General features: G+C 42.1%; 1 protein-coding gene across 2 annotated transcripts in view; it reads right to left on the reverse strand.

Annotated features, from left to right (window-relative positions):
• Positions 1–1,150: 1,150 nt before the first annotated feature.
• The window catches only part of fam219aa (family with sequence similarity 219 member Aa), an 80,028-nt gene continuing 53,803 nt past the window's right edge, over positions 1,151–27,375 (reverse strand). Inside the window, exons 5-6 of one of the 2 annotated variants that reach the window (XM_041187961.1) lie at positions 25,356–25,410; positions 1,151–9,087 (exon numbers count right to left, since the gene is read on the reverse strand). In XM_041187961.1, coding sequence (XP_041043895.1) covers positions 8,935–9,087; positions 25,356–25,410 — 208 coding nt within the window. In that variant the 3' untranslated portion in view covers positions 1,151–8,934. Of the gene's footprint in view, positions 9,091–25,355; positions 25,411–27,375 lie in introns of both variants that reach the window. The other variant, XM_041187952.1, reaches the window with a different exon arrangement.

Here is a 27,375-nt window from a genome sequence, read left to right on the forward strand (position 1 = left end):
ACATCTTCCCTCACCTCCCCTGGCGGCATTCCGTAGGGATCGTCCCCTCTGGGACACCCTGGTCCACTCCTCCATCACCCCCTACTTCTCAACCCCCACCTATGGCACCTCCCAATGCCCACGTAAAAGATGCAACACCTGCCCCTTCACTTCCTCTCTCCTCACCGTCCAAGGGCCCAAACAATCCTTTCAAGTGAAGCAGGATTTCACTTGCATTTCCCCTTAGTCTTCTGCATTCGTTGCTCCCAATGCGGTCTCCTCTACATTGGAGACCAAACGTAAACTGGGTGACTGCTTTGCAGAACACCTGCGGTCTGTCTGCAAGAATGACTCAAACCTCCCTGTCGCTTGCCATTTTAACACTCCACCCTGCTCTCTTGCCCACATGTCTGTCCTTGGCTTGCTGCATTGTTCCAGTGAAGCCCATCGCAAACTGGAGGAACAGCACCTCATCTTCCGACTAGGCACTTTACAGCCCTCTGGACTGAATACTGAATTCAATAACTTTAGATCTTGAACTTCCTCCTCCATCCCCACCCTCTTTCCGTTTCTTCCCCCCTCCTTTTGTTTTTTTCCAATAATTTATATAGATTTTTCTTTTCCCACCTATTTCCATCATTTTTAAATCTGTATCTTTTATGCCCTATTAGCCTTTCCACCCCACCCCCACTAGAGCTGTACCTTGAGTGTCCTGACATCCATTCTTAATTAGCACATTCGTTTAGATAATATCACCACCTTCAACATCTTTGTTCTTCTGTCTGTGACATCTTTTGATTATCTGCTCCTATCACTGCTTGCTTGTCCCTACAACCACACCCTCCCCCCCACTTCTCTCCCCCCACCCCCCCCCCCCCACCTTAAACCAGCTTATATTTCACCCCTCTCCTAATATTTACTCAGTTCTGCTGAAGGGTCATGAGGACTCGAAACGTCAACTCTTTTCTTCTCCGCCGATGCTGCCAGACCTGCTGAGTTTTTCCAGGTAATTCTGTTTTTGTTTTGGATTTACAGCATCCGCAGTTTTTTTGTTTTTATATTCCTACTTCTTTAGGTCTGCATGGTTGTGAAAACACACTAAGCAGGGTAAAGATATATTTTGCATAATGAGTCAAAACTCGCCATAGGAATAATTAGATAAACAATATACCAGGTTTCACGTACACTTTTATTGATGTGTTACACTACAATGACAATGATCAATGTCAAATACTGCATTGTAAATGTTAAAAAAAAGTCTATACACATTCCTATTTTCAAAAAAGTCAGAAATAAATTATTTTAGAACACTTGATAATAAATAAAAATTATATTGAACTAAACATTTAAGGCATTATCTACTTGCAAAACAAGTCAATGCAGAAGATTGATGAGTTTCAAAAATACTTGGGAAACAGAAGCTAAATATTCTCCCTTCCAAACAGGGTTTTTTGAAGCAAATGTAAACAGACAATGGCCACCATATGTGGGATTCATAGCTTCCATTTGTGATGCTTCCAATATTGACCACAAAACATCCTTAAAGAATGTATACTGCAGGGGTTGCTCAATGTCGTAAAAACATTTAAAATAAAATATTTAATGTAACAATCGCCAATAGACTTTCAAATTTAAGTACTCCCCTTTTTATAAACTAAAATTGTGTTTTTAAATCTTGGCTTTCGGTATGGTTTTGCTTAATAAGTGACTAAATTAACTGGTTAACCATCTTTAAATGAATTGATAATTCAGAATCAGTTGATCATACAATGAAGCCCCAACTCTTAGTTAACACAAATTGCAATAATCTGTCACAAACTTACAGTTCACTCACTAAATAGTTATAATAAACAGACTATTTTGTATGTTACAAGAGTACAGGTTAGACAAATGTTGAACTAAAATCTCAGGCTAATTTGCATATATGACTGCAGCCCAAGTTTCTAAGCACTAAATTGCTGAAGCACATTATGTAAAACACTGTTTAGCCTTTCAAATCAGGGCTTCATTTTTGTCTTGTTTAAATTTAATTACCTTACACATTTTTAGTTTCATGAAACAGTTAAAACATTCTATACAGACAAATTTCACTGCTCGGTGCAAAATTGTTCTTATTAATGCAGAATTAACTGAAAAGCTAATTTTATTTTATATATACTGGGCACTTTAAATGCTTATGCTCAACATGATATTGATTGTATATACCTTATCCACTATTCAAAAGATAACCAAACGAAAACTACAAATGTTGAAAAATGAAATGAAAACAGAACACCCTGCCAATACACAAAACATCCATCAATTCCTGAAGGGAAAAAGACAGGTTAATGTTTTGGATTGTAGCCCATTGACTGATAAAGGGTCTTCACCTGAAACAGTAACCTTTTTCTCTTTCAGATATCGGTGCATTGTTGTGCATCTGCTATTACAAAACAAAGTCTGTTTTGGAAGTCACCCTAAATTTGACATTACTTCATCTTGTATAGTAAACTTAAGTTTTGGCACAATAATTTAAATATGCTGACACCAAATTGTCAACTAACACCTGTATAACAGAGTCACAAATTAAAACATTAAAAAGTACAGTAATGTGCCAGTTTCATTGTGGTATACTTTTGTAGACATTTTTGTTTTGAAATGGATGTTGCTTTGTAAAAGGATCACATGCATTATACTTTAAGACAGCAAATAATCTCTCACATACATTAAAATCTATGACAAATATAGATCTCCCTTCTCAGTACTCCTAAAATGTTTTGCTTTTATTCCAACACATGATGCCATCTTTGTCACAAAGAAATCATGTAAATAATGTGTCCAGAAATCCAGGCACAAAGTTTGAGTGTACTCACTTACACATTTTTTCAAAATTGTAAATTTCAATTGAACATTTTAGATTTTTAGACTTGAATGTTGCAATGTTGATAATATATTTACTTAAAAAAGTAGCCAATAACGGGATTGGTTTATTTTAACTTTCTTTTGTCTAATGCCAATTTCAAGGGCCCATATATCCCATTCCTGTAATGTGCAATTTACTCGCCTTCAACAAAGCACACAGCAAGTGGTGAGTGGCAGATATGGCTCAATGCTGAATAATGTTAAGCGGTACATTTTTGGAAAACAGAAAAGCTATTAATAGAATAGTGGATGAGCAAGATCCAGGGTACAAATACAACGTTCTTTAAATGTGGAAATGCAGAAAACATTATTAACAGCACAAATAGGATTTTGGGTTTTATACATTGAGGAACTGAATATAAAAGCAAGGAACCAATGATAAGTTTGACCAAAACAATTACAACTTGCATTTATATAATGCCTTAAAATGTAATAAAAATGTTCCAAGGTGCTCCAGAGAAGTATAACAAAGATACCAAGTCACAGGAGATATCAAAAGGGGTGACCAAAAGCTTGGTCAAACAGGTGGATTTTATGGAAGATCTTAAAGAATGAGATGAAGGTGGTGAGGCGGATGGGGTTGAGGATAGAATTCCATGGGGGCTAGGCAGCTGGAGCTCATGTCATCAATGGTGGGGTGAAGAAAGGAAGTGGGCAGGGGGAGGAAATACACAAGGCACAAATCGGAGCAACGTAGAGTTTGGGTTTGTAAGTGGTTACAGAGAAAATAGAGGCTAGGGCATGATGGGACTAAAACACAAGGATGAGAATTTAAAATTGGACACACAATGGGGGACCAATATAGGTCAACACGCACAAGGGAGACGGGAAAGACTGATGATAAGATATGGCAGGTGGGTTTTGAGCGAGTTGAAATTTATGCAAAGTGAAAAACATTGAAATTAAGGTTGGACGGAATAAAGGCACTGATGAGAGTTTCACTGGCAGATGGATTCAGGTGACCTGATGTGTGGTTTGGTGGGATGTGATGTTATGAAGATGAAAGTCTTTGTGATGGATAAGTATATGGGGTTAGAAGTTCAGCTTGAGATTTAATAGGATACAGAGGCACTGATTTTCATAGAGTCATGGACACTTCATGGACCTTTAAAAATGGTGGGCAGGAGCCAGATGTGGAAGTCCTGCTCCATTTCCGACCAATCCCAATTTTGCTGGTAGGGGAAAGTGGGTGGGGCATGACTCTCACAAGCGAAACCGGAACTCAGCTGAGCCATTTGAACACAATGCTGAGTTCAAACAGACCTCACTTTCCCTGTAGAAGGGGCCTTCACCCACAGTGTGAGAGTTATGAGTTTTTAAAGAGTAGATGTAAATCCTCTTGAAGGGCGGATAATGTTTGTAGAACTATCAAACTGCGAAGTTATTTAAAGCCCCAACAGTTAGTTTTTTAAAAAAAATACAGATTGTTAGTGCAAGGTAAAACAAAACTCTGTTCTAGCAATTATGGTAGTTTTCTTGTTCACATTACCCTAAAGGGTATTTATGAATGCTTGACTGCTTTCCACAACTTAACATTATCTCAGCAGGAGGCTCTAAGCTCCAAACAATTATTAAAAGATTAGCTGCCTTTCATGTGGGGTCATGGATAGTGTTTTCTTCTATATAAAGGATTAAGCACTTGAAGAGATGTAGAAGTTTTGAATGGGCTTTAATGAATTGGAGTGTATTTTTATTATAGGAAAGGCTGTAATAGATATTTAGACCTTTATTTCTCAGCATGCCTCGAGGTCTGCTCATAGTGTATACCGGGTGAGTTGGTATAGAGGGTGTAAGGGCCAAGGGTGGTGGGTGGGTTAGCATGAGTTAGCATGGAAAGAATAAGGGGCCATTGGGATGGCTGCAGACAATGAGCTGGCATGAATTCAGCATGTGCAGTGTGTGAGGGGATGGTTACAGAGCCTAAAACCTAAGTAATGAGACATAAGCTCCAGACAACTGAGGTGGGCCTTTTAAACAGCCTGCCTTTGCACTCGACAGCCTGTGGCAACCTGTGATCTGCGTCGGGGACTGTGGGCCTGACTCCATCCTGCACCCGCCTCCCCATACCCCACAGGACCAAAGATCCCATCATTTGGGGAAGTTTCTCCTGAGAAGATGTGGCGTGCCTGGAAATTTCCCAACTCATGCTACCTGCCTCGGAAGCGAAAATCTGGACTAGAGATTGTAAAACATCTTGTTCAGCCTGAAACATTAGGCAGAAAGGAGATGGAATCAGTGGTGAGTGCGTGCAATTTGTGGCAGGGGTCAAAGACAACGGCCAGAATTTTCAGCCCTTCACGCCGGCGGGATCTTTTGGCCCCGCCGACGTGGATGGCAATTTCAAGGCTCACTGGCCCCACCACAGGAGTGCTGGAAAATTCCAGCCAATGCTTTCAGTCTTTCTGGTAGTTCTTGTTCAACTGGAGGAAATAGTGTCTCATTTAAGACTGGATATCAGACAAGCAGCCAGACAACACAGTGGGAATTCACACTATTTAAGTATAGCAAAGATTAGAAGAACTGACAAAACTAAGATCATAATGTGATGAATGCATCAAGATAAATGCAAAATACTGCGTACGCTAGAAATCTGAAATAAAAACAGGAAATGCTGGTAAAACTCAGCAAGTTTGGCAGTATCTGTGGAGAGAGAAAAACAGAGTTAATGTTTTGAGTCCATATGACTCTTCTTAGCTTAGCTCTGAAGAAAAGTCATATGGACTCGAAACGTTAACTCTAGTTCTGCATTTTTTGCTTTTAAATCATAATTTGATGATTTCCTGCGAATTGAAGATTTACTATAAATCAATAGGAATGAGAGTTTATGGTTATTAAAAAAATTGAATGTTATATTAGAATAAAAGCAAAAGGAATTAATAGAATTAAAAGCTTTGAGAGGAACATGATATTAAAGGGGATGTGGAGCATGGATAGGAAGTTGGAGAAAGTGCAGAAAAAAAAGTTAATTTTTATAAAGAGGGCTGTTAGGACTTAAAGGGTTTGCACCAGTAAGTGGTGAAGCAGAGGCCATAATAGCTTTTTAAAAAAGGAAAATATTTGAAAAATTCTGGAAAGGTATTGGGAAGGGCAAGGAAATGTGATTACATGAATAGCACCTTCTGAGAGCTGATACAGGCATGATTATAGTTGGCATGAGCTACAGATCACAAGAATGATAGGGAAAGCTAGGAGAATTATTTTCATACAGAAGGCTATCAAATATGAAATACTTCACTGCAGCTATAGTTATTGAGATTGAGACTTATAAATTAAAAGGAATTGGATAAGTATTTGGAAAGGAAGAAACAGGATGTGGAAAAAGGGCAAGAAAATGGGTTTAGATTAAAAAAAATTCTAGCCAGCACCACATTAGGCCAAATGCCTCCTTTTATGCTACAATTATTGTGAACTGAAATAGAAAAACAGCTAACATTTAGGGCAAGACCTCTAATTAACACTAAAACATCAGTCTGGCTTTCTTATTCAGATGCTACAGACTTATATTTCATCATCAGTGTTTTCAGTTTTATTCCAGATTTCCAATATTCAGTTTTGCTTTTTAAATGCAACAGAGTAACTCGAACATTTCTTAAAGCGAATGTTAACTTGAATTGGTCCAAATGAGGTTGGTTAAATAGGCAATACACACCTCAAACATTTTTCTGATATTTCAATAAGATCACAAGACAAGACAAAAATCCGACACATGGTGAACATTTTTGTATTAAAATGATCATAGTGCAACAGGATCACGTTTATTGGAATAGGCTATTTTGTTAACTGGAAGCTTTAACAAAGAGCAGTATCAACCTGGAAGGCAAAGACCGAGTTATTCAGACAAGTCACTTTGTTTGCATGGAGTGTTAGCGCAGGACACGTGCATACCAGAACATACACAATACAACATTGTGATATTGAAACAACAATTAGCAACAATTAATTTCTCAGAAAGACCTTGAAGGAGCGGTGAGGGAAAAGAGGTCACTAATAACTTCTGCTTTGGATTCATTGATGCTTGGGTGGCAACACATTGAGCATACAATTGACTCCTTTAATTACACAACTTGAACTGGGTCTTGCACCATAAAATTTTAAGTTCAATGCCAAAAATTCTTCCTTCTAGTTTTATCACAAACTCACAATTCCTCTTCATACTAGTACCCACCAAAGCTGGGTAGAAATGCATTAGTGTTATTCCCTTAATTTTTGGTCTAACTCAGAATACAAGTGTCATATGGATAAAATATATTAATGCTTAGTTTTTTTCTTTATAAATACATATACATAAATATATAAGCCAAAGTGGTCAACAACTTTTGAGCCAGACAGTAAGTTACTTAAGCTAGATTCCCTGCTCAAATATTTATCAAATTGTTATTCTGATTAAAATATTTGCACTGTGGAATATATGATATGTAAATTGTTAGAATTAAGAATTTTCACTAATTATTCTTTTGGGTTAAAGTTGTTGTTCAAGGTGACCATCTAATTTTTGTGATAGGAGTATTAGGTCATCTCTGAAGGACCAGGTTTGAATCCATCTCAATTATTGATATCTGGACTTTTCTAACCATGGTTATTTGATAGGCTCAGTGCTTTGTCTTGGGGAGGTGGGTAGGGAATGAAACATGGATTATGAAATAAGATTGTGCAGAAACCTTTTTCAACCAAGTAAATGTATCCATCAGCCAAGTTACATTGACACAGCCCATTAAACTGCTCCGGAACCTGGACCCCCTCCCGGCTTAATGAGGGCCTCTAATGACAGCATATAGGAAGATTTTAAAATAACACCTTTCCTACTCAACTGGCACATGTATTACAATAATTAGAACTTAATTGGTCAAGTGCATGCATTGATTTTTACCAATTAAAAATGAAATGCTTAGTTGAGAATGACCAGAACATAGACTTCAACCAAGTCTCTTTGAGATAAACTTCCTAAAATTTGAAGACATAAATTAAATTATTTTAAAATATTGCCATATTATAGCTACAACTATCCTATAATTGTATCAATTGTTAAATGTTTCAGGTGCAGTACACTAAAAACACTTTTCAGCCCCATTTCACATGTGCTGTCCATGCAACACCCATTTGTGCACCTCTGCCCATTTCTAATAGCAAACTTACAATGAACTGTTCACTCATCTTGCTAACTCTCCTTTAACTGAGGAAGCCATCTTTAAGGAGTATAGAACCACCCCCTTCCTCCCAAATAGAACACAAAAAATCTGCCCCCAAAAACCCTAGAAAGTTTTATATGCACCTTATTTCCATGATGTTTTTCTAAAACAAAAAATTATCAATGACCAAACAAAAATGAAATATTTCTCCCTTTCCGAAACTCAATACATTCAAGGGGAACACAACCTTGAACAAAAGACCCTAGCTTTACAAGAATGGTCCAAAACTTGTGTACACAAGTATCAGTACTCCACAATAAAGTGTACTTCGGTTTCACTCTGTAGAGTTTGGGCATATATGTAAAATCTTAACAAAAGACTATGCTAATGTTATCAAATTCTGAATGTTAATGTAGAAGTTAGAAACCTCTAACAAAGTATTAACCTGATATAAATTAGAGAGATAATGCAATTTTAATGCTTGAAAAAAATTCAACCACTTTTAGGTTAAATGTCATTGGCTTCAAATGCAGTGGTAAACATTATATAAAGATAAACTAGTACCCTTCAAATACAAACAGCCAAATATTCGTAGACAGAAGAACTGCCAAGTTTTGCTTTCAGTTCATGACAGAGCTTTGAATCGTGCCTGAAGTAGTATTCTATCTCGTCCCTCCCCCCCGCCTCACCCCCAAAAGCAGATGGGGAAAAAATAAATCAGGATTACACAATACAACCACTGCTAAGCAGTAGGATTAACTGTCACCTTCTATCACACACAAATTCAACACTGCATTCACATTCACTTATGAATGCCACAATGATGGTCTGCTTTTTTTTTTGAAACACGGACACAAAGTGCATGTCCTACCATAGGAGGAAGCAATGGCTGTTAGTTTTACGAGTACAGTGGAAAGCGTCAGTCACATTATTGAACATTGCAAGTGGTGGAGGTGGCCTGGCAGCACATGCAGGTGGGATTTACTGATTTTGGGGGAATAAGATCCAAGTCTTCATCATCTGGAATTTCATCTAACCGATAGCCATCCTTCAAGAGCTGGATATTCAAGTCTTGGTTAATCTGCTATAGAGAGAGAAAAAATGTCAGCAAATGTTAGCTAGGATTTTCCTGGGTACGTGGAAATGCTATTGTTAACACCTTGTAGAATCTTCAAACAAAATCAAGAAAAAAATAGATCAGGGTAGTAATTTTTTCCCAAATCATCAAAGTTAATAAGAAAAAAATACAAAAAGTTCTTTTGCCAATTACCTTAAAGTCCATCTCCTCTGGTTACCAACTATTATACTATGGGAACCAATTTATCCTTTTCTGGTCTGGTCAAACCCTACATGAACTTGTGTCAAATGCCTTTTGGAGCTTTAAGTACATAAGGGCTTTACATATTGGACTTAGGATGCTACTTTCTCAAAAGGAGCTGAGGCGGTTGGTTCGGCATGACCTTTTCTTTCTGAATCCATGGTGGCTTTTGTTAATTAGCTTGATATTTTACAGATACTAGAATTTAGTCCAGATAATCAATTTTATTATTCCACATGGAATGGAAGTGAGACTAATGGATACATAATTTCTTGTGTCATATTTGTCAAATATATAAGGGGCCACAGTGGTCTATTTCCAGTCTACTGGTATCTCCAGGTCCACTGATAATGGCTGTCCTAAATCATGTTTATTTCAGCACTCACATAAATGGTTTGTCTGTTTTAAGTCCTCTTAGCCTGCTTAGGACTTCCATGTAATTTAAATTGAAGTTGTTGAATTTGCTTTGGTTTTGATGTTGGAGGATCAGAGTTTTGGAAGCATTCTGCTGATGTAGCATCTGAAGTGGAATTCAAAGAAAATCCAAAGCAATCCAAGGGTGGTTGACAGAATGGCAGCTCAAGGTAGTTAAAGTCAACAAGTGGAAACTGACCATAATAATGAAATAAATACCTACCAGAAAAAGCTGTTCTGGTGGTCTGGTTGTTTTAAATTGAACCTACAACACAGTGCCCTCTAGACTGGTATATTTTGACTGAATTGAAATACTTTTGATTTAATTCACATTTAGTCATTTGGATTTCAGGTCAGATCGAACCTCTTTCATTTGCTCCTCTTCCTCAAAACTCTTTACTCTCCTACAGCTCTTGGCCTCTCTCATTAAGTTTTATTTTTGTTGCAGTTGATCTCTCTCTGTAACGAGGCACTTGAAATTTCACTGTTGATCCCCTTCCCTTGTCGTCTCCCAAAACATTCACCCCTCTTTTTCCTCTTTCAACTACTTGACAGTGATCAGTAATGCACTGCATTAGAAGTGCTTAGAAATATCCTCAGTATGTGATAAGGGATCATATAAATGCAAGTTCCTTATTTTAATTTGTACCTGATGCTCATGTTTTTTTTCCTTTGTTCTTCCAGGTGTTTAGTGATGGCAAAGAAGGCAGAATAGGGACAGCATGTGTCAATGGAAAAGTCAGGCCTTCAACTCCCTGGTGCTGATAATGTGTTATATTTATAAATAAAATTATGTTAAATGATGTGTGAAAAAAGCTTTTGCTACAAGGCCCTGATATTGGGAGCAGCAGAACAACAGAGGTCGCAAAGTTCATTGCAGCAGATGCTATCAGAGTAGACGGCCCATTGATGAGTGTTGAGTAATAGCCCAACAAGGGCAAATAAGAATAAGATGCCTGAAGTTTGACATGAACCTGATAAGAGATCACCTAGACATACAAACATACAAATTAGGACTGAGTAGCACCAATCAAAATAGCCAGACAAAAAAGCCTCTAAGCAAACTGATGGCAACAGGTCAGACAATAGTAGGGATTACATATAGATCAGAATTTTCCACTCCCACCTGTGGCTGGCTTCATGGCGGGCAGGAGCGGAAAATATTGTGAGAAGGCAAAAATTGATCATAAAACCAGTTGGTGATTGTGCACTGAAACCTTCAATGGTTGGCTGCAGCACATCGGGAACGTCACTTCAATACATCTGCATCTCATTATAAGGGCTGCTCGCTGGAATCATCGCCCCATGCCAGATCATCAGGGCACATCAGCATGCAATTAGAATCACGTGTTTCACAACAGTGTATACATGGCATGCACTTCACTTGTCACTTTGAGGTTCGTTCGCCTACCTTGCATCGCACAGTGCTCATGGTAATCAGTGCCAGGCTTCGCTGGTAGCACCACGTGGATTTCAGGGGGGTGTTAGAGGCAAGTTTCTACCTACCAGACCAGCAGTAAGGCAGGGTTTCCTGCTGAGTTTTTCCAGGTAATTCTGTTTTTGTTTTGGATTTCCAGCATCCGCAGTTTTTTTGTTTTAGTAAGGCAGGGACGTCTTTTAATGGGCTGCAGGGCTAGGGCTCCATGGAAAGGGGAGAAACTGGCCTGAGGCATAGGAAGAGGTTGCAGGGCAAAGGTTCCACTGTGGGGTAAGAGGGGGGAAGTTTCCACTCAGACACATGACTGGGGATGGGGAGGAAGAGGAGCGCTGGGGGGGAGAGGGGAAAGAGAGGAGGAGGAGGAGTGCAGTAGGGTGGCGGGGGGGTTAGTGTCCTCAGTGCCAGAATGTGGAGACAATATGCGCTGAATGAAGAAGCACTTCAGTTTATATTGCTGAGCTTACAAAGGCTGTCCTAGTTCCAGTCATTTGGGGGGTGGCGGGGGGGGGGGGGGGTGGAGAGGCATGTCAGTCATACCCAACATGTTGTGCACAGGGCCTTGTCATGACATCATGCCTCGGTCCATGGGGTTTCTGGCATCATACTGGGCTGCAGATGGCTCAGTCAGCAGAGGCATCCGCAGCCTATACATGGGGAGAAGGTATTGTGGCGGCATCCAAAGGTTCAAAGGTGTGGGTTGGGGGTTGGTGGTGGTGAAGAGAGGAGAGGGAGGGTGCAGGGGGGCGAATCTGTGTAAGTGGCCTCAAGACGGAGAGGGATGAGGTCTACACAGCATAGGCATATCCACCTCTAAATGTTCAGGGGCTTAACAAATGGATATCCACTACAATCACTATGGGATCAAGAAATACAGGGGGGAGGGGTGGGGGCAGTGAGGGAAGAGGGGGAATTAAGAGGTATTGGAGGGAGTGAAACCTTAACATTAAGCTCCTCCGGGATGACAGGTCCAAGCTGGTTTGGGAGTGAGAGCTCAGCATCACCATTTTCCTGCCATGACGCAGTACAAAATTAAAATGAGGGAAAATGCTGCTGGTGAGGGCATGCACTGACGTGCCGATTAAAGGGACACCCAACTGAACAGTGCATTTCCAAACGAGGAGAGATGCACAGTTGAGACACGTTAGGAGCCTTTCAATGACAATGCAGGGAATCAGGAAAGTGAAGCAATGATGCTCATTCATGTGAGAGTAATCCAGAAAAGTGGCACTAATTGATCTGCTCGTAATAATCGCTTGGTCGCAGAATGGAAATTCCCCAAAGCGACAATGAACTCCAGAATAATTGGATGACTGGACAAGCTTCTGATGAGCGTTAGAATTGTGGTGCTGGCAGGTTCACAGAAGATAAGCCTCAGTCCCCTCTCAAATAATCTAATTTTCCCACTAAACAATTTCCCTCATGTTTATTCTAAAGAGTGTAGTATTAGAGTGCAGTTAATGAGGATCCCAGCGCCTGGGCTGAAAGCAGCACAGCCAAGTGCCTGGCCAAAGCAAAGTAATCTCATAGCAGTCCGTCATGTAATGAAGGGGGGGGGGGGGGGGCGGCGGTTCTGAGGTGGTGGTGGTGGTGGTGGAAGGAGCATCTTGAAACTGTGCTGGCCAGGATTTCAGAGGTGAATAGATGCCGACACTGGAACAAAGCTCTTGAACCCACATTCACTAAAGTCACTTACAGAAATAGGATCTCTGGGGGTCAATGCTGACTCATTTCAGTTTCTCATTGATGCTGCAGAGAGGAGATCATCAGGAAGATGGAGCCTGGATTTACTGCTGTCTGCATAATTGCATACAGGCAGGAGATGGGGAGGGGGTTACAATGGAAGCGGCTGCTTGCCAAATGCAGCAGCAAAATCCTCAAGGCTAACGGACAGCAGGGCCCCCTCTGGACACAGAGAATGAGGCTCACAGAAAAGTCATGTGTAGCAGCTTGTCTTATCTACAGATAAGCAAGGCAGGTGTCCCTGATGTCTCCACATGTCCAAGGGTCTGGTGTCTCACATTTGCCACGTTCTCCAGCAATTGGCGCCATGGGGGCTGGGAGGGCATCCATTGCCAGTGGTTCTGTAAGTAACAGCCGCATTGAATTTCTACATCTGCGGTTCCTTCCAGGGCTCCACTGGGGACCTCTGCCGGATCTCTCAAGCGTCCACACTCAAATGCATTCATGTGGAAACAGGGGCCCTTTTTGCCATGGCTCACAGTTACGTCAACTTCAAAGATCAAGCAAGCCAGGACGACAGAGCACTGCACTTTGCCAAGGTTTCTGTACAGGTACAGGGAGCCATCAATTGCACTTATGTGGCTATAAAAGCTTCCTGGCAACAGGCACTCCAATGCATAAACAAGAAAGGCTACCACTCGCTCAATGTACAGATGGTCTGCAACCATTAGAAACTTATCATATAGGTTTACACCAGTTACCCAGGAAGCATCCACGACTCATACATGTTGAGTAAATCGCAGATCATGGGCACCTTTGTGGGACCACACAGGATCCAGGGCTGGATCCTTGGTGACAAAGGGTACTCACAAAGGAAGTGGCTGAAGACACCCATGCAGTGGCCATAGAACTCTGCAGAAAGAAGGTACAATGAAGCACATGTGGCGACCTGAACATTGGCGGGGCATACCATACGCATATTAAAGATGCGATTCCGATGCCTGGATAGATCTGGCGACACACTCAAGAACACTACACAAAGGGTCTCATGGGTTACTGTGACACGCTGCGTGCTGCACAACTGCTGTAAGGTTGTTGGGGGGGGGGGGGGGGGGTGGTAAGGGCTTGCCAGATGACAACATGGAGGAGCTGCATATCTCCTCCAATGAGGATGACATCGAAGTGGACGAGGGCGTTAAGTTTGAGGAAGCAGAGGCTTCAGGGGAAAAGGCCATTGCATGGGTCAGGTGAGGCAGGCATGCATGTGAGGCTCTCATAGCCACCAGATTCCATGAGGAGGATGACGAGTTGCAGTGAGTACCCTTGTGGACAAGTGCCCGCCATTGTGAACCAACATGAACACCAGCATTGCTAATCCTCTAATTTCAATCATGTTCGTCAACATCAGAGTGAATAATTACACATCAGGCTCACACTGTCCTGATCGTTACAAGTTTGATGAAGCCTTGGGAGCATGTAGCACGTGTCCTTGCTAAGATGAGGTGCTGAGTGAAAGGGGGAGTCCTTGCATCAGAAGTCAGGAGGTGCTGCCTCCTCAAGTGTATTTCCAGCATCTCAGTCCCAACAGCAGCCTACAAGAGCCAGGAATCAATCCACTATCCTCAATGGGCTCATAGTATATGCCTTCAATCTGATAAAGCTCCTCAAAGAGATCCATCTCCAGCAATGGGACAACCCATTCTGTAGAGGATGTTCTGCAGGTGTGCATCTACGAACATAGGAATTAGGAGTAGAAATAGGCCATTCGGCCCCTTGAGCCAGCTCCACTATTCAATATGAACATGGCTGATCTGACTTTAACCTCATTTCACGTTCCTGCCGACTCCTGATAAACTTTCAGCTCCTTGCTTATCAAGAATCTATCTACCCCTGCCTTAAAAATATTCAAGGACTCTGCTTTAACCACCTTCTGAGGAAGAGAGTTCCAAAGTCTCACAACCCTCAGTGAAATTTTTTTTCCTCATCTGTACTAAATGGACATCTCTTATTTTGAAACAGTGACCCTTACTTCTAGATTCCCCCACAAGAGGAAACATCCAATCCACATCCGCCCTGTCAAGTCCCCGCAGGATCTTATACTTCAATCAAGACACCTCTTATTCTTCTAAACTCCAGCAGATACAAGCCTAGCCTGTCCAACTTTTCCCCATAAGACAACCTGCCCGTTCCAGGTATTCTCTAACTCTGCTTCTAATGTGTTTACCTCTTTCCTCAAATAAGGAGACCAATACTCCAGATGTGGTCAATGTCCTGTATAACTGAAGCATAACGTCCCTACTCCCTAGTGCGTTCATGCACTAGGATACCCAGATCCTTCTGTATCTGAGCATTCTGCAATCTCTCACTGTTTAGATAATATGTCTCTTCTTTTATTTGTCCTGCCAAAATGGACGATTTCACTTTTTCCCACATTACACTCCATTTAACAAATCTTTACCCACTCACCTGAACTATCCTTTTGTGGCCTCCTTATGTCATCATCACAACTTACTTTCTTACCTATCTTTGTGTCATCAGAAAATTTAGCAACCATACCTTCGGTCCCTTCATTCAAATCATTTATATAAATTGTAAAAAGTTGAGGCCCAGCACTGATCCCTGTGGCACATCACTCACTACATCCTGCCAGCTAAAAAATGAGCTATTTATGCCTTCTGTTTCCTGTTAGCTATCCAATCATCTAACCATGCCAATATATTACCCCCTACACCATGAGCTTTCATTTTCCACAGTAGCCTTTGATGAGGCACCTTAGCAAAACCCTTCTGGAAATCTAAGTACAGTACATTCACCAGTTCCCCTTTATCCACAGCACATGTTACTTCCTCAAAGGGTTCCAATAAATTGGTTAAACATGATTTCCCTTTTACAAACCATGTTAACTCTGCCTGATTACATTTAATTTATTTAAGTGCCCTGCTATAACGTCTTTAATAATAGCTTCTAACATTTTCCTGATGACAGATGTTAAGTTAACTGGCCTGTAGTTTCCTGCTTTTTGTCTCCCTCCACTTTTGAACAAAGGAGTTACATTAGCTGTTTTCCAAACTCATGGAACCCTCCCCGAACCTAGAGAAGTTTGGAAAATTAGAACCAATGCATCAATTATCTCACTGGTCACTTCTTTTATGACCCTAGGATGAAATCCATCAGGACCCAGGGAGTTAGCAAATTGTTGGAACTGCGAGTTGCCAAGTACTACTTCACTGGTGATTGTAATTTTCTTGAATTCCTCCCTCCCTTCCTGTTCCCGATTTACAATTATTTCTGGGATGTTACTTAATCCTCTATAGTGAAGACCAATGCCAAATACCTATTCAACTCACCTGCCACCTCCTTATTTTCCATATTCACTCCCCAGAATCACTTTCTATAGGACCAACACTCACTGTCTTTATATTTCTAGCTAGCTTTCTCTCGTACTTTAATTTCTCCCTTATTAATCTTTTAGCTATTTCTTGCTGTTTGTTTATATTCTGTCTAATCTGCCACCCATCTTTGCGCAATTATATGCTTTTTCTTTAAGCCTGATACTGTCTTTAACTTTTTTAGTAAACCACAGATGGTGGATCCTCCCCTTGGAATTTTTCTTCCCTGTTAGGATGTATCTATTCTCTGTATTCTTAAATATCCCCTTGAATGTCTGCCACTGCATCTCTATTGACCTATCCCCTAAACTAAATTGCCAGTTCACTTTTGCTAGCTCTGCTTTCATGCCCTCATAATTGTCCTTATTTAAATTTAAAATACTAGTCTTAAGCTCTCTCTTCTCTCCCTCAAACTGAATGCAAAATTCAATCATAATATGATCACTGCTACCTAGGGTGCCTTCACTATGAGGTCATTAATTAATCCTATCTCATTGCACAACACCAGGTTGAGTATAGCCTGCTCTCTAGTTGGCTCCAGAACGTGATCTAGAAATTATTCCAAAAACATTCCATGAATTTGCCATCGATGCTGCCTTGCCCATCTGGTTGTTCCAGTCCATATGTAGATTAAATTCTCCCATGATAATCGCCATGCCTTTCTGACAAGCTCTCACCATTTCTTTTTTTGATACTCCATCCTACCATGTGATTACTGTTAGGGGACCTGTACACTACTCCCACAAGCGGCATCTCGCCGTTATCATTCCCGACCTTCACCCAAACCACTTCTATATCCTAGTTTCCTAAACTTGCATCATCCCTGTCTATTGTGCTAATGTCTTCTTTAACAGAGCCACCCCTCCACCTTTTCCTAACTTCCTACTCTTCCTAAAAGTCACGTGCCCTTCAATATTCAGGTCCCAATCCATGCCATCCTGCAGCCATGTCTCTGCAATGGCTATGAGATTGTATTTATTTATCTCTATTTGCAAGTTCACCTCTTTTATTTCGAATGCTACATGCATTCAGATAGAGTCTTAAGTTTTGTTCTTTTACTTTTGTAACCTCCAGCCTTATCTGGTTTACTCTTAGGAAGGGACAGAGAGTACAAGCCTATCAAGGTCTGTTTATCATTTCCCATATTATACTCTCTTCCTCTCTTAACTTGTCTCTACTCTTTGACATACCACACCTTCCCAAATTTGATCCCTTGTCCCCATTAATTAGTTTAAAACCTCTTCTATTTCATTGGTCATGTGATTCACAAGAACACTCAACCAGCATGGTTCAAATGTAGATCATCTCAATGGTACAGCCCCCACTTTCCCAGATACTGGTGCCAGTGTCCCTCAAACCGGAGCCCACTTCTCCCACACCAGTCTTTGAGCCACGCATTCATCTCTCTAATCTTATTTGTCCTATGCCAATTTACACATGGCTCAGGTAATAATCCACAGGTTATTACCTTTGAGATTCCACTTCTTAATTTGGTACCTAGCTCCTCATACTGACTATGTAGCACCTCTTTCATTGTGCTGCCAATGTCATTGGTACCTGCATGAACGACAACTGAATGTTCCATTGCAAGTTCCTCTCCAGCCCTAAGCAGATGTCCCAAACCCTGGCACCGGGCAGGCAACACAGCCTTCTGGACTCTTGCTCTTTGCTGCAGAGAACAATCTCAATGCCTTTCACTATACTGTCCCCTACTTGCACTATATTCCTGTTTGCTCCCCCTGCTTGAATAGCCAGCCTGCTCAACCACCTTGCAGACCTTGCTTTCGTCCTCACCGGACATCAGGACCACAAACATGTTTGACAATTGCAAAGTCTGAGGCTCCTCCATTCCTGTCTGCTCCCTCCCATTACCTGCCTCACTCACAGTCACATCCCCCTACCCTTCACCACTGAACAAAACAGATGACCCTAATCTAAGAGGTGTGTCTCTTCTGGAACAAAGCATTCAGGTATCTCTCCCCCTCCCTTATGTTGCACAATGTCTGCAATTCAGCTTCCAGATCAATTATCCTGATCTGGAATTCCTCTAGCTGTTTATACTTTCTACAGATGTGTTTATCCTGGATCGTCCTGGCGTCCAAAAGCTCCCACATTCCACAGCTGCAACATAAGTAACAATGGCAGGGCAGGTGTTATGTTATTTAGTTAATTTAATTACCTTAACTTAGATGAATTCCTATGTATACTACAATTTACTGTGCTTATTAAATGCTAGAACCACCGACAACTAAAAGTTATACATTTCTTAAGTACATAGGTATGTACTTTAGGTAATCAGAGATGACACAAATCTGTGTCACCTTCTTCTCTACCACATTAACATCTGGCACACTCAGTTAGGGATGCTGGCCCGCTTTCATCCTCACCTTACGAGGCACGTGGACCACCTGAGGATGACAATGTTCAACCACTTGCATGTCAGACATTAAAAGACACGCATTGAGCCTTTTGTGGCTTGCAAGGGCCATAAACGGCCGTGAAGGCACAGACACCAAGAGGCCCTCAAGGTGGTGAGTTGCTGCAAATAAAGAGCACATTTCAGCTTCAGTATATCCTCGCACCTATCCCATTGCTCCCCTCAACACTGCCTAAAGCTATGATGTGTGCTTCCAGAGCATGCTCAAAGGCTCTACTGACTACCAAAAATCACCATTTGCAATTAGCATCACAGGTCTTGGCGAGTGCTTAGGTGATGGGGCGCACAGTGCTGCATCCCGACATTGTGACGAGAACCTTTTCCAATGCCAGGGCAATAATGTGGCTGAGAGGTGCATAGAAACATAGAAACTAGGTGCAAGAGTAGGCCATTCGGCCCTTTGAGACTGCTGCGCCATTCATTATGATCATGGCTGATCATCCAATTCAATAGCCTGCTCCTGCTTTCTCCCAATACTCTTTGATCTCTTTCGCCCCAAGAGCTAGATCTAACTCCTTCTTGAAAGCATACAATGTTTTGGTCTCAACTACTTTCTGTGGTAACGAATTCCACAGGCTCACCACTCTCTGGGTGAAGAAACTTCTCCTCATCTCAGTCCTAAATGGTCTACCCCATATCCTCAGGCTGTGACTCTTGGTTCTGAGCTTCCTCACCATCGGGAACATCCTTCCCGCATCTACTCTGTCTAGTCCTGTTAGAATTTGATAGGTTTCTATCAGATCCCCCCTCATTCTTCTGAACTCCAGTGAATATATTCCTAATCCACTCAATCTCTCTTCATTGGTCAGTCCCACCATCCCAGGAATCAGTCAGGTAAACCTTCACTGCACTCCCTCTATAGCAAGTACATTCTTCCTCAGATAAGGAGACCAAAACTGCACACAATACTCCAGGTCTGGTCTCACCAAGGTCCTGTACAATTGCAGCAAGACATCTCTGTTCCTGTACTCAAATTCTCTGGCTATGAAGGCCAACATACCATCTGCCTTCTTTACCACCTGCTGCACCTGCATGCTTACCTTCAGCGACTGGTGTACAAGGACACCCAGGTCTCGTTGCACATTCCCCTCTCTCAATCTACAGCCATTCAGATAATAATCTTCCTTCCTGTTTTTGCTACCAAAATGGATAACCACACATTTAACCACATTATACTGCATCTGCCATGCATTTGCCCACTCAGCTTATCCAAATCACACTGAAGCATCTCTGCATCCTTCTCACAGCTCACCCTCCCACCCAGCTTTCTGACATCTGCAAATTTGGAGATATTACATTTAATTCCCTCATCTAAATCATTCATATATATTGTGAATAACTCGGGTCCCAGCACCTATCCCTGTGGTACCCCACTAGTCACTGCCTGCCATTCAGAAAAAGACCCGTTTATTCCTACATTTTGTTTCCTGTCTGCTAACCAGTTTTCTAAACATCTCAAAACACTACCCCCAATCCCATGAGCTTTAATTTTACACACCAATCTCTTATGTGGGACTTTATCAAAAGCCTTCTGAAAGTCCAAATAAACCACATCCACTGGCTCCCCCTCATCAACTCTACTGGTTACATCCTCGAAAAATTCCAGTAGATTTGTCAAGCATTATTTCCCTTTCATAAATACATGCTGACTCTGTCTGATCCTGCCACTGTTTTCTATGTGCTCAGCTATTAAATCTTTTATAATAGACTCTAGAATTTTCCCCACTACTGACGTCAGGCTGACTGGTCTATAATTTCCTGTTTTCTCTCTGCCTCCCCTTTTAAATAGTGGGGTTACATTAGCTACCCTCCAATCTGTAGGAACTGTTCCAGAGTCTACAGAATCTCTGAAGATGGTCACCAATGCATCCACTATTTCTAGGGCAGGCTTTCTTAAGAATTCTGGGATGTAGATTATCAGGCCCCGAGAATTTATCAGCCTTCAATCCCATCAATTTCCCTACTAATGCTGATTTTTTTCAGTTCCTCCTTCTCACTAAACCCGGTGTTCCCCAACATTTCTGCTATGTTATTAGTGTCCTCCTTTGTGAAGACAGAACCAAAGTATGTATTTAGTTGGTCAACCACTTCTTTGTTCCCCATTATAAATTCCCTTGTTTCTGACTGTAAGGGACCTATATTTGTCTTCACCAATCTTTTTCTCTTCACATACCAATAGAAACTTTTATAGTCAGTTTTTATGTTCCCTGCAAGCTTACTCTCGTACTCTCTTTTTTCCCCTTCTTAAGCAATCCCTTGGCCCTCCTTTGCTAAATTCTAAACTGCTCCCAATCCTCAGGTCTGTTGTTTTTTTTCTGGCTTATTTGTATGCCTCTTCCTTCCATCTAATGCTATCTCTAAGTTCCCTTGTAAGCCATGGTTTGGCCACTTTTCCTGTTTTAATTGTGCGCCAGACAGGAATAAACAATTGTTGCAGTTCACCCATGCGCTCTTTGAATGTTTGCCATTGCCTATCCACCGTCATCCCTTTAAGTAACGTTTCCCAACCCATCACAGCCAACTGGCACCTCATATCATTGTAGTTTCCTTTATTAAGATTCAGGACCCTAGTCTCAGAATCAACTACATCACTCTCCATCTTGATGAAGAATTCTATAATATTATGGTCGTTCATCCCCAAGGGGCCTCGCACAACTAGACTGCCAATTATTCCTTTCTTATTACATAATACCCAGTCGAGGAAGGCCTGTTCTCTCATTGGTTCCTCAATGTACTGGTCCAGAAAAACATCCCGTATACACTCCAGGAATTCCTCCTCTACAGTATTGTTACTAATTTGATTTGCCCAAACTATATGCATATTAAAGTCACCCATAATTACAGTTATTCCTTTATTACATGAGTCTCAAATTTCCTGTTAATGCCATTCCAACATCACCACTACAGTTTGGGGGTCTATGTACAATTCCCACTAATGTTTTTTGCCCCTTAGTGTTTCTCAGCTCTACCCATAAGATTCCACATCGTCGGAGCTAATATCTTTCCTCGCTATTGCGTTAATTTCCTCCTTAACCAGCAATGCAACTCCACTGCCTTTTCCTTTTTTTTGTCTGTCCTTCCTAAATACTGAATACCCCTGGATGTTCAGTTCCCATCCCTGGTCACCCTGCAGCCATGTCTCCGTAATCCCGACTATGTCGTACCTGCTTACATCTATTTGCGTGGTTAATTCATCCACTTTATTGCGAATGCTTCTCTTGGGAGTTTGTGCTTGTCTTTTTAATATTACTTGCCCCATTCCCACTCTTTTTCACTGAGGCCCTGTTTGATTCTTGCCCTTGATTTCTCTACCACTTTTCTTATTCCGTTTTTCGTTGTCTTTGATTTCCCTTCCTCAGGTTCCCATTCCCCTGCCATTTTAGTTTATACCCTCCCCAGCCACTCGAGCAAATGCTCCCCCCTAGGACATCAGTCCCGGTCTTGCCCAGGTGTAACCTGTCCAGTTTGTACTGGTCCCACCTCCCCCAGCATCGGTCCCAATGTCCCAGGAATCTGAAACCCTCCCCTTCATACCATCACTTCAGCCAAGTATTCATCCGATATATCAGGCTATTTCTACTCTGACTGGCACATGGCACTGGTAGTAATCCTGAGATCACTCCCTTTGAGGTCCTACTTTTCAACTTACTTCCTAACTCTCTATATTCTGCTTTTAGGACCTCATCCCTTTTTTTTTTACCTATGTCGTTTGTGCCAACGTATACCACGACCACTGGCTGTTCACCCTCCCCCTTCAGAATGTCCTCTAGCCACTCTGAGATACCCTTGACCCTAGCACAGGGAGGCAACATACCATCCTGGAGTCTCATTTGTGGCCATAGAAACACCTATCTATTTCCCTTACAATTGAGCCCCCTATAACTATTGCATTCCCACACTTTGTACTCCTCCCTTGTGCAGCAGAACCAACCACGGTGCAATGAATTTGGCTGTTGCTGCTTTCTCCTGAGAGACCGTTCCCCCAAACAATATCCAAAGCGGTAAATCTGTTTTGCAGGGGAATAGCCACAGGAGATTCCTGCACTGCCTGCCTAGTCCTCTTGCTTTGCCTGGTGGTCACCCATTCCCTTCCTGCCTGTGGACTCTTAGCTGCTGTGTGACCACCTTTCTATACGTTCTATTCATGATACTCTCTGCCTCACGGACACTCCAGTGTCCCCAGCCGCTGCTCCAGCTCCAAAGCCCGGGCTTCCAGGAGCTGCAGCTGGAGACACTTACCGCACACATGCTGGCCCCAGGCACTGGAAATGTGCCCAGCTTCCAACATAGAGCAGGAGGAGCACACCACGGCTTTGAGCTCTCCTGCCATGACTTACATCTTTAAATTAAATTAAACCTGTTGGAAGATACTTAATATCAATTACTCTCGGGCCCATTCCTGCTCCTCATTGTTACAGAATATAGCCCCTACAAATGACGAACCACAAAATAAGAGACCTTAAAAACTATAAGCAATAAAAGTAGTAAATACTTACCCGGCTGTACTCACGGTATTCAAAAGGATCACCTCGTTCCCTCCCCACCGAACTCCCTCAGTCATCCCTGTTCTCCCAGCTCTTCAACTCCCCAGCGCCTCTCACGCTCCCCCTCTTCAACTCCCCCTCTTCAACTCCCCGACACCCCTCGCGCTCCCCCTCCAACTCCCCGGCGCCCCTCGCGCTCCCCCCCTTCAACTCCCCGGCGCCCCTCGCGCTCCCCTTCTTCAACTCCCGGTGCCTCTCGCGCTCCCCCTCAACTCCCGACTCATCTCGCGCTCCTCCTCTTCAACTCCCGACTCATCTCGCGCTCCCCTTTAACTCCCGACTCCTCTAGGTGCTGCTGACTGCCTATCCCAGGAGTCCTCCTCTCGCATTCTCCTCTAGGTGCTGCTGACTGCCTGTCCCAGAGTCCTCCTCTCACTCTCTCCAAGCTTCAGCTTCTTGAGGTGGCAACGTGCGCCCACTTATCGGTGAGCTTAGCAGATTTACACTCGGAAAGCCAGAAATGCTGTTGGCAGACAGGAGCGCACAAGCTCAGAATATGGGCTCGTAGCATGAAAACTCTGTCGGATGACAGGGAGTGCATGGAGTTGCATGATATGTGACCCTTCTCCATGTGTCAACACATCTTTCCTTGCTCACTGCACCTTCACCTTTCAAGAATGCAGACATGATACAACGCCTCTGCCTCAATCTTACATGGCCAAGAATAAACATGACATGACTCTGCAAAGCATGTGAATGAGATTCCTTCCACAAACACGCTTAACATTATGATTAAGGCATCACTGATGTTGAGAATGATCTGAAAAGGGGGCACACACAGTGGTGATATGGAAACAGACTATATAGACGAGAGGCCCATGATAGTGACATCTGTGATAAGTGGTGGGGAGGGACCATGGTATTACATCCAATTAAGAGCAACACAGCTCATCATAAAAAGGAGGCACACACAAGAGGAAACATGAATGGGTCCGGTTCTATTTACATTTGTGAACATTATATACATGTTGGGAACACCCGTGTCACCCTTGTGTCTTAAATGTCTTTCGCTTGTTCTGCATAAAGACAGATGGAGAGTGTGAGCAGGATGCATGCCAGGGAAGATGAAATGGATGCTTGGCATGTGTGGGGGGAGAGTGGAGCCATGGACGCATGCTGCAAGGGTGATGAGCCCAGATAGAGATGTGAAGGAATGTGTGAGAGCGTGTATTGATGTCCCTTGAAATGGCAGTGTGCTAGATCCCTGTGAATATCTGATGGGTTTGCGAGTACTAGTCCAGTGACTATACCACTATTCCACCACCTCCCCGAGACTGCAGAAGGAAATCTGCAGTCCTTACCTGGCCTACTTGTGACTCCAGACCCACAATGTGGTTGACTCTGAAATGCCCTCCGAAATGGCATCACTATCTTCAAGGGCAATTAGAGATGGGCCTAGTCATCAACATCCCATGAACAAATATGAAACAAAAAGTACAAGTTGAGTGACGAGATGGTTGACTTACCCTGGCGGCATGGGGATGAGATCATTCATCCTCTTTCTGCACTGGGTGGCTGAAGTCTTATGTGCTCTGTTGGCGCTGACCACTGCTGCCACGGCCTCCCAAGCTGCAGTGGTGAGGTTGGTGGATCTCCTCCGGCCATCATGGGGTTAGAGGGCATCGCAGCGGGCCTCAGCTGTGTCCAGGTGTTCCAGTGAGGTGCCATTGAATTTTGGAGGAGCATGCTTCTTCCCTTTGGGAGCCATGTCTTCTGTGCAGCACTTCTAGGGTGCAGACATTGAGAAAGCTGTGCATAGGTGCCATTTAAATATAGCACCCGGGGTGAGGGAGCACAGAACTCATGGTGCCTGTGGGCTGTGCAAATCAGAGGCCAGCCACCCGCAATCTGGCATGTTTCCTGTGCATGCATAATTAATGGTGGGAAGATGATATGGCGTGAAAACCTGCCATTACGGCTGGCATGTAAAATGCAATTTTCCATGCCCGCTGTCAATCTTAGTGCGAGGGGAAAATTCTGCCCATATTGTTCCATCCTAGGAAACAGGATCAATGATGCAACTGTCGAATACATTTATATGAAATCCATAAGCAATGGTTGTTACTCCTTTTCTTTACCTTCTTCCTTTCTTTTGTCTACATAAGCTATCCTCTGAACAAATAACTCACCTCAGCTGAAGAATAACCTGATGAAGAGTACCTTGACATGTCAAAATCATCATCACTGCAATGAAATAGAAACAAGTTTCACTTTTCAATAACTATAACAGATCTTCAGACCTCGCTACAATATTTGTGTTCTACTATAGATTTAATACCATTCAGGATTTTACCTTTAAAGTAATGGACAATTAGTTTAATTTTGTAGAAGTAATGTCACTTTTTAGAAAACAGATACATGACTTACAATGGCTAGATGACATTTTAATATTTTAAGTGATGAAACAGGTTTTACAAAGATAATTTCATAAAGGCAGCTGAGTAAGATTAACTTATTTTTTCATGTCTTGTGGTGGGAATAGAGCAATACCCAAAATATGGCAGTCGCCCTTTTAAATTCTAACCATAATTAAAAATATTTTTGATTTGTATCGCCTGCAGAGAAAATCTGTCCAGTTCAACTTAAAATTTTGAGTTAAACAATAGAAGTTTCATGGTACAATTATAAATGTCTGTGAAGTTAAACCTGTACAATCTTAAAGGACATTATGAACAAATAGGAAAATTACTTCATTACCAACGGAAGGATTAGAAAATTTGTACTGAAGCTGCTAACACAAAAGCCTCCTGGCCAGACATGGAAGGATCAATCAGCAGCTCCGTCGGTGGAGTGATATGGCAAACATTACGATGATGTTGGGGTGTGTTTTTTTTTAGTCAACTCATGGCAAATAGACTCCTTCCAAATTTATACACCAAAGTTCTATTCCTAAGATATATTTTAAATCTAAAAAGAAAACACAAATATGAAAACAAAATGTTTGCTTTTGCCTGAAGGGAAGTTAAACTTTTAAAAAGCAACCTTAATAAGCTTGGTCCTGAATCCAAACAGAATGTTGAAGTTACAAATAGCCTGATTCAGTCTGAAGCAGTTGCCAGCATGGAGTTGATGGTGAGGGCATGGAGTTTGTGACGGAAGTCATAGTCGATAACTTTGGTCATTCTACAATTCAGCTGGAAAAAGTTATGGTTCTTTCAAACTTGATAGCAGATAAACAGTCTAATAGCATAGAAAAAGTGGGATGATTGAGGCAGGTGATGAGAAAACTAGGTATTATTAGGTTGGTTGTGGAAGCTAACTCTATGACTGCTGAAGTCATCAGAAGCAGTGTGCAGATAAGGGAAAAGATAGCATAGCTTTGGGGGCTCTGGAGTTATTAGTGCAGCAGTGGAAGGTGAAGACACTTTGAGACACTCTAACTATTATCAGATAAGCAAGAATGGAAAGCAAGCAATGGGCAGCTACCAGTGATGAGAAACTTAACTAGGCCTGCCACATAAATATTGTGGTTACAGCAGTAGGTCAGAGGCTGGGTATTCTGTGGTGTGTAACCTACCTTGACTTCCAAAATTTTACCACCATCTATGAGGCACTAGTCAGGAATATGATAGAATATTTTCCACTTGCCTGGATGAGAGGGGCTCCAATAACACTCAAAGTTTAACACCATCCGGGACAACACAGCCCACTCTTAGCACCCCATCCACCACCTTAAACATTTACTCCTTCCACTACCGGCACATTGTGGCTCCAGTGTTTAATACTTAAAGGGTGCACTATTGCACCTTGCCAAGGCTCCTTCAACAGCAGCTCCCAAAACTGTGACCTCTACCACCTAGAAGGACAAGGGAAGAAGTTGAATGTGAACACCACCACCTCAAAGTTCGTTTCCAAACCACACACCACCCTGACTTGGAACAGCATAAGCCTGAATGTATGGAGTCAAACAGGAAGATGCAAGTAAGATGGGGCATTGGTTTTAGAAGCAACCTCACATACAAGAACCTTGGAAAGGAAAGAAAGACAATGTAGTGATGATTAGTAAAGATAGAGGGATTGAGGGTGAGATTTCTTTGAGAAGGTAGTGATGACAGTTTTGAAAAGGAATGCGCAAAAGAACTATTTACAAGATCTGCTGGTATGGGGCCAGGAAGAGGAAATTAGATAGACAGGAATTCTTTGGGAATG

The sequence above is a fragment of the Carcharodon carcharias genome, chromosome 1 (genome assembly GCF_017639515.1).
Source record: "Carcharodon carcharias isolate sCarCar2 chromosome 1, sCarCar2.pri, whole genome shotgun sequence".
Taxonomy (NCBI): domain Eukaryota; kingdom Metazoa; phylum Chordata; class Chondrichthyes; order Lamniformes; family Lamnidae; genus Carcharodon; species Carcharodon carcharias.